This window comes from Penicillium atrosanguineum (assembly GCF_028827265.1).
Source record: "Penicillium atrosanguineum strain IBT 20685 chromosome Unknown utg000007l_segment0_segment0, whole genome shotgun sequence".
In the NCBI taxonomy this organism is placed as follows: Eukaryota; Fungi; Ascomycota; class Eurotiomycetes; order Eurotiales; family Aspergillaceae; genus Penicillium; species Penicillium atrosanguineum.
The window spans coordinates 2,651,049-2,659,284 of NW_026623139.1; the positions used below are offsets into that span (position 1 = coordinate 2,651,049).

Sequence of the window (8,236 nt, forward strand, 5' to 3'; positions counted from 1 at the left end):
CATCTAAATATCTTGGCTGTTAACCGTGAATCCAAATACGTTCGTCAATATCATTACGTATGCTAGAAATCATCTTGGATTACTTCGGGAACCCTGGTTTCCAGCGCCGCCGCCTTCTCGTGCACGCCTCGCTGCGCCCCGTTAACCGCCAGTTGGTCCGCAGCCTCGTTACCAGGATCTTTATTATGTCCCTTTACCCATTCAAACAGGGTCTTCACCTTGAGTTCGTTGCGCTCTTCAATCCTCGCTAGGATCGGCTCAACCAGGTCGCGGTTCTCAACCGGTTTCTTGTCTTTGGTCATCCAGTTGTTGCGTTTCCAGTTGATGAACCATACTGTCACGCAATTGATTGAATATTGACTATCAGTAACGATTGTCACGTCACGATGCCGGGGCGCAATATCAATGGCTCGCAGAATTGCAGTCAGTTCGGCGCGCTGGTTTGTTTGGCGAGCGCCCTTCAATGGCTCCGAGACATTCCTGCTGGGATAACCGATGTCAGTCAGAGGAAGAATCCTCTTGAAAGAGTGATCAGAAACAAACCTTGAATCTCCGGGTCCGAAGAACACACCCACTCCAGCCGATGCCAATTTGGTACCATTTCGCAATGAACTCCCGTCTGTGTATATCCGCAACATCCCCGGAATACCTGTACTCTGTGTTTTTGTGGCTGTCTTTTGCTGAGTCGTCTTATATATCACTTTGCCAGTAGCCGGATCCAACAGCAGGTTGGGGTCAAAGCCATCCTCCACTCCGTTCGGAAGGGGACCGTCGCCTGCGATAAACTCGACACCTTCTGCATTTTTCGCATTCTCACTCATCATGCCAGGAGCTACAACGGTTGTCTTGACCTCGCCGAATCCGACCGCAGGCGGCTGGTCTCCGGACTTGACAAAATCCTCCGCCTCTTCTCGGGTCGAAAACTTCCGGTACCGCGGCCTTTGAAACCCTCGGATCTGCTCCTGCGCCTTCGACCAGTCTGTATACACACCGGGGACCCGACCTCGTTGTATCCCGTAGAACCTAGTGTTCTCGGTTGTGGAGTTACCGTTCGACGGCATCTTGACGCCGTTCAGAAACGCGTTCGCTTCTTCGTATGAAGGGAATGATTGGACTATGCGACGAACATATATTAGTTTTAAGCCCAAAGAATGAGTCAGAAATCCGCTAGAAGTCCGCGAGGGGGGGCTCACAGATAGCTCCCTTGAATCCTGTTATTTGAGCCAGACAGTCGTTCCACGAGTAGTAGAGCCCCGGCTTGAAGCCATTCTTGACGGCATAGTATTTGGCACCAGTGGTGCGCTTGCGCTTTGTACCCGCGCTAGGCGACGGAGACGGTTTCGGGTGGGATGAAGCTTTCGGCACGGGCGCTGGGCTGGGCGAGGGCGTACTCTCGTTCATCGGCTTGGCTTGCTCCTCGGAGGGAGTCGCGTATGGTAGGTCGGATTGAGCGGAGGTCAGAATGGAAGCAGCGTAGGATCGAAGGAACGGGGTTGCGAGCCCTCTCTGTTGCAGGCGTGGACGGGCTGTCCAGTGTCGCGGGATGAAACGCGGCCGGGAGCTTGGAATGGAACTCCACAACCTCAGCTTGCTAGCTGAGGACCAGAAATGCCGGTAAATTGTGAGATCCCCGATTGGAAAACGGGGGTTGTGCAATGGTTAGAAAGCGAAAGGCGCGGTATTGAGGTGAGGAGCTCTAGAATCTGAAATGTGAAGTTGTGAAAATGGGGTAAAGAGAGGGAGGGGGGTGGACTTCCTAATCGGGCTCTCCCATTGTCCTCCTAAGCAAGGTTGGCCTTAACCTGGACTGTTCAAATAGTAAGTCTTGTTCATCATCTGTGTACATTCTATGTCTTAATTCCAGACATTCTAGATTATTGAGTGATTAGGTCTGTCCAATGATTTCCAAGTTTATCTGTGGCCGTGGATACGTAACAGTGCGACACATATCCCTGCATAGATTTTGTGAAGACTCCAACCGAAGTCTCAGCTTTCCAGGAAGAAAATGAGAAAAAACCTAAATCGATCGAACCATTGACGCACAGATTTTTTATGAACGAGTATGACCAGAAGCAAATTTCCTATATACAACCCATAATGCTCGCAGTAGTCAATTTGACATCCTGTTGAATCTGTTCCATCAAATCGCTAACAGGAAGCACCGAAGAAATCGACCCGACACTTGCACCACTAGAAAATAGTTAATAAGCATTCCACAATTCATAGTAGAGAAAGACTCACGCCCAGACAGTACGTCGATGATCCTCTCCCTGCTTGATTGCTTCATCATACCGCCGAATAACTTCCTCATCACTGACTCCGCTCTGAGCATCATTCCAACTGATACCAACCAGGGCCCTGCCGTCATACTGCCTTGGAAAGACATCGGTAGATTGGAAAACATCGTGTCGGACAGATTTGACAGTCGAGAAAGCACCATCCTGGGCTTTCACGATCGAGTCTTTAATACTGGCTGGAGCTGGACATTCCTCAGTAGCAACGAACTGCTAGATATTAGCGCAATCTCAACCCGGATAACCTTGAAAACTCACCCTCGTCCCCATAACAATCCCATCCGCGCCTATGCAAAGTTAGCACGCTGAATCACAACCTCAAGTCGAATAACCCACCGAGACCCAACGCAGCAACACACCCCCTCCCCCCACAATCCCCCCAGCCGCCAAAAGCGCAACATCATAAATATCCCCCAAACTCCCCCTTACATCAGGAAGCAGCGAGAGAAGACTAGCCCCCCTGGCCCACTGATGCCCTCCCGCATCAGTCCCCTGCACAACAATAACATCCGCACCTTGCTCCGCAGCAGTCGCAGCACCCTGCACAGTCCCAGCCTGTACAAAGACCTTGACCGACCACTCCGATTTTACCCGTGCATCACCGATAGCATGGATCAAAGGCCCGTGGTCCGCATCCTCCTTTGGGAAGGAAAGCCACACGGCAGATACACGGTGCTTTTCAAGAAGAGGAACAACGTTCTCTTCGAAACCTGACGGCTTGAATGTGATAAAGCCTACACCAATTGGGAGAGTGCCTGAGTCGGTTATTCCGAGCTCCGTTCGAGCTTTTATTAACTCGCTGTCTAACTTGGCAAGTTGGGTTGATGAGGGGCTGAAATCGAATGCACCCCCGATGAAACCTAGAATATGTTAAGACACGATTTGAATATTTCTAGACATGGGGAGAACTTGTTGGCTTACCTAGACCTCCGGCCTTTGTCACTGCTGTTGCTAGTCGGTAGTCGGCGAATCCGAGCATTGGCGCATTAGCGATGAATGGTTTCGACGTGTGCGGAAACCATTCTTTGAGAAGGTCATGTTGGCTCTCGGTTGATGGCATTGTGACTTCGTTTTAACCTAAGATTCGAGAAAGAAGTGAAGTTGAATTTGAAACGTGGTAGTCTTACCCTGGAGCCCCTCCATCATTACATAGGCGACCGTATATATTGGGGTAATCCGTCACGCGCCCCCATGACTAATCATGTCTTTCACATTCACATGAAGGTAACTGTAACAATATGCCTTGAACTCTTCATACTAGCCAGCTTATGGACTGTGACTTTGATATAATAATTTTTGAGTAAGACTGAATCATGTCCAATAGGTGATAAATCAAGGCATATCACATGATCACGAAACGGAAGGATCAAGGTGAAGTCCCATGATCCTTGTTGCTACCCCCTCGCAAGTAGCCTGGACGATGGATAATCTCAATATCCGGCAGGCTATTGATTTTTCTTGCCTCGCAATTTTGACATGAATTGCACCAAAAAGGGATCAAAATCGGGCTCTCAGTATTCCGGATGCTTCGGTGAGAGCCACCAAGGAGCAGAATATGTGGATTTAACAGGAGAGGCTCAAACAAATTTCCAATCGACCACTCCAGTGAAAACAAGATTTGCCGCACCAACAAAGAAATTGCCGGGGCAAAAGTTATCGCAATAGAGCTGGAAATGTCCGCCGCAATTTTCTCTTAATATTTCTCGCGGGATTCTGCGAAAAGACAGCAAGCAATGTATTTCTAGCAGCAATCTCCGGCTTAAAGTGCATCGTTGCGCTGAAGCTCGAGATGATCTAAATTCTGCTGAGCGAGCTCCTCAAAATAATTAGCGCCGCTACTGAAATGTCTTCGTCCAAAGATACTTAGGGGAAGAACTGGCTACTTAAGCAATATGATTCAATTAAAAGTGAGTGGACCCTTTGACACAGCCTAATTTAAGCTCGCGTCAACGTATATAAACTAAATAATAAACAAATATCTTCCGAGTGGTAGGATTAATACCGATTGATCCTCAATAAGCGCTATCGAAGCTAAATTATCAACTTCGGACACTAACACCTCCTACAAGCCGCAGTGGTCAATCAAGCGCTTTCTACCTATCTGCGCCCGCTAATATCGACGAGCTTTTTAAGTAAATATCTCAATCAAAGCTTTTTCAAAGCGACGCTTAAAAAGTCCGCTATGACCTTCGCAACCCGCGTTAAACCAATCTATCAAAGGCTATCATATCGCAATGTAAAACAGTAAACTTCTCGAGTAATAGAATAAGCAAGTATTCACTGCAAACGCTACGTAAAGTCAAAAGCGTACTCGAAAGACTAGATAGATAGCCTACGATAACAGTCTATCCGTACGAGTATCCCTAGAGCTCGAGGAAGCTTATAAGGAGTCCTCTCGGCTGATAATAGCTCCACCAAGCCTACTACCGCGGGATACATAAGCACCGAAGAGGCGGCGTCCACCCCAATGCACAAATTACAGATCGGACATAAGAGGAATACATATAGATTTAAAGATTCATCGATATAAAGGTGTTCTGGTGATAGAAACATCAAATAGTAGATAATAGATAGGCGGATGCGTAGCTCGCTTACCGACGACGTTAATGCTTACTACATATGTCACAATTTTCTCCTTACTAGTGTCAGACAATTTGGAATTGAGAAAAGAATTTTCTCTTTTTTAGAAAAAGAAAAGAAAAACATACAACAGCCGAAAGTATGGCCGGTTTCACCTAGAGAATAAGACCGCATATCACCAGATCGACTCTTATTCTGTTCGCGTCTGAAAAATTTGTAAGGTACAAGGTGTAGATAGTGTTTTGAAGGTCTCTCTTTCTCATTCAGATGGTGGAATGGCTTACGTATGAGCGGGTTGACTGTAAATTTAATTAATTTAGGATATTATAGCCAAAAGTTTCAGACACTCCGTATATCACATGCATAAGACCAGCATGATCGGGGTTACAAAGCGTGTGCCGAGGTGGCCTTATGTTCCCATGTTCCCACCGTAAACATGTTGACCCTTGGTCTTGCTCCAATAGAACTCATGGCTTTGAAAGCGAGACCCTCCCCCTAAAACATAGTTTCTTAGCAGGGACCTAGGATCTTAGAGAGTGGCCATGGCTGGTGTTAATGAGGTCCGTGCAGGCGATCCGCCTAGTTATAGCGGGGCGGTTGGCTTTGCGGTGGTAGCATCCGGTTAGTATGGTAGGTATATTCTCGCAACGCATACCGGCATGTCCAGGAAATTTACGAGACCCAATACAAGATTTTGTATTAATCTATTAGACCAATTTGAAGTTAAAGATTTATTTTCTTTTTAGCATAATGGATACTTTATTAAAAACAAAATTAAGGCAACTTTTACAGAAATTCTAAAACTTCGTAATGCGTCGAGCTTCCGCTTGCTCCCCGCATCTGAGCCCCCAACATTAAGTTGAGCCCCAATCTGTGCGAATACTCATATATTACAGTGTTGCTCTGATGCTCAATTTGCAATGAGATCTCAATTTGCAATGAGATCTTTAAATTGATCGATTCCTTACCAAGCTCTTCTAAATACAATATAACAGCCTAAGCATCACATATAATAACACCACACCGACATCAAGGCCTATAGATAACACGGACATCAAGATCACCTGCGCTCATCTTATCTTCGGTGGGATTTCCTTGCCCGGCGAAACGCAGTCGAAGAAGCTCGATATCCTTGCCCGATAATACGTCCACCGTTTCCCGGTTCTCCTGCTTGGCCTCTAGAAGAATTTGCAGATCCTTCCTATTCAAGGATATCTTGTAAGGTACTTCGCTCATATTTCGCCATGCTGCATGCGGTAGCTCCTTGGAAATACTCTCTCTGTCTACATAGACGTAGTCTATGATATCGTAACCGTAGTATGTCGTGTGACCCCGCAAATAGGTATTGAAGGTTTCCTGCTCAAGCTGAATAGGATTCAGCGATTCCTCTTGGACAGTGGATATCTGAGAATGCAACTTACCGATACGATGCGGAGCCTCAAATCGCGCTTTCCCAAAATTCTATCTTCGTCGCCGCAGGCGCGAAACACATACTCCTTGTCAACTTGAATTCTGCCACCAAACGCAAGTTCATGGACAATGATCTTGTCGTGCCTGCCTTCGTAAACGCGTTGCTCCACGTATATTTTAGGATCCATATGGCCTTCATCGTTTCTTGTGATAAACGCGGTCAGTCGAACGAACCGTTGACTATCATCTATTGTGCCGGAATCGAGAACTTTAGTCTCGTCTGTATCCCAATTAGCTCAGAATCATGCCTACGGACACAATGAAATCGTATATGTACCAAGAAAAGAAATCTTTCTATATCGACATCCGGGGACTCCGTTACGCTCCGAATCCGTGCCCTGGCTGCTAGTGAAGATAGTCATGGGAAACGTCGGGTTCTGGCCACAGGCCTTGACCATCTCATCCAGCGAGCCGCTGCGCATGGACTCGCCTATAATACAGTCCTGGGACTTTCTAGGCCTATGCTGAGCCCTGTTCCCGGTATATGGTGTGGAGTTCCTCTTGGCTACGCGGTCTTTAATCGCGGAAACCTTGCTGTGAAGCACCGGGTTGCCGTATTCGTCCAGCTCATAGACTGTTGGTGGTTGTGGTGGAGAGTTCATGGTATTTTCTTTGAGTGTTGTGGTCGCTTGCAGTCTTCTTGCAGTCTTCTTGCAAGACGTAACGGGGATTGCGGGTAACAAAAGGGGGAAGGTTGAAAAGCCCCCTTTATCGGCTCCAATATAGCGCCGTACTTTTGGAGGCGACTAGTGCAGGTCGACTGCCCAGCTGAGGTGGGGAGACTTTGGGGGCCAGCCGCTGCAGATGATGTTGCGCATTCTCAGGCTTCAGGTGGCATCAATTCAAGGCCATGAGAAGGAGGTACAGATGCTACTTGATCGAGGTTCGGATGTCAATACTCAAAGCGAAGAAGTTGGCAGCGCGCTCCAGGTCGCATCGTTTGAAGGCCATGAGAAGGTGGTGCAAATACTCCTTGATCGAGTGCCGATGCCAATGCTCAAGGCTGCATTAATTAGAGGCCACGCGGAGGTGGTGCAAATACTGCCTGATAAAGGTGCCAATAAGATACCAATGCCCTAGGCTAAAATTTAAGTACTTGGAATTAATCTTTGAAGTGATACTCCAGCGTTCGATTGGCCGGTTTCTACGCAGTACGAGAGCGCGTTTCTGGGGTTTCCTTTTTCTTCAGGATAAGTCATTCGCTTCCTTATCCGCTCCGCCTTCAAAATCTTCACTGCGTCCTTAGAAAAGAAGTAACTAAGATTTAACAGACAGTGGTAATCGCCGGGGTATTCATTTTTTGGGGGGCAGCACGGTCAATTCGGCCCCCGAAAGATAACAAGGGTGGAGATTGGGCCATCAGCTAAAGGAAGGGCGAGAGACAGGGGTTTAGCCGAGGGGGAACGTCAGCACTTTAGGGGGCTTCGGGGCATTTAGGTAAAGAAAAGAGGGACTTCGGGGCGTTCAGGGTGAAGGCCATAAAGGGACTGAAGGCTCGGGCGGCAATTGCTTCATTCCAATAATACAAATCAACAAAAATCAAAAACATACAACAGCAGGGATTCGCTGGTGGTCACCCACCCAACTACTAACCTGCCGGCGTGTGGCTTAAGTACGGCTGAGCGGACGGGAAGCCCTGTTCTCCACACCCTATGGTCGTATGTGCTGTATAATAGGTATGGCACAATTATATACAGCTAATGACGTTAGCAGGAATTGATGAGCGCCGCTTTAGAAGGTTAAGTTAATCTATAATATAGGACTAACCTTATATATTTCTGAATAAGTCGACCCTGTATACTTTAGACTATGTCCCCTTTAAAATCGGACTATCCATACTTACTAAAAGGTAGTAACTTTAAACCCCTCTATTAAATTCAATAAAATAGATA

General features: G+C 47.1%; 3 protein-coding genes across 3 annotated transcripts; all 3 read right to left on the reverse strand.

Annotated features, from left to right (window-relative positions):
- Positions 1 to 62: 62 nt before the first annotated feature.
- N7443_009195 (RNA-DNA hybrid ribonuclease) lies at positions 63 to 1,524 on the reverse strand (the record flags this gene model as incomplete). Its single annotated transcript, XM_056889251.1, has 3 exons — positions 63 to 483; positions 544 to 1,114; positions 1,194 to 1,524. Coding segments are annotated over 3 exons (1,323 nt in total), but the record flags the coding sequence as incomplete, so codon positions are not given.
- Positions 1,525 to 2,081: 557 nt separating this feature from the next.
- Positions 2,082 to 3,354, reverse strand: N7443_009196 (nitronate monooxygenase; the record flags this gene model as incomplete). The annotated part of the gene is made up of 5 exons (XM_056889252.1): positions 2,082 to 2,190; positions 2,242 to 2,504; positions 2,553 to 2,581; positions 2,627 to 3,154; positions 3,216 to 3,354. 5 exons carry the CDS (start codon positions 3,352 to 3,354, stop codon positions 2,082 to 2,084), a joined length of 1,068 nt encoding a protein of 355 aa, XP_056738554.1.
- A 2,549-nt stretch (positions 3,355 to 5,903) lies between these two features.
- On the reverse strand, positions 5,904 to 6,946 carry N7443_009197 (uncharacterized protein; the record flags this gene model as incomplete). Its single annotated transcript, XM_056889253.1, has 3 exons — positions 5,904 to 6,239; positions 6,296 to 6,564; positions 6,622 to 6,946. 3 exons carry the CDS (start codon positions 6,944 to 6,946, stop codon positions 5,904 to 5,906), a joined length of 930 nt encoding a protein of 309 aa, XP_056738555.1.
- Positions 6,947 to 8,236: the final 1,290 nt, after the last annotated feature.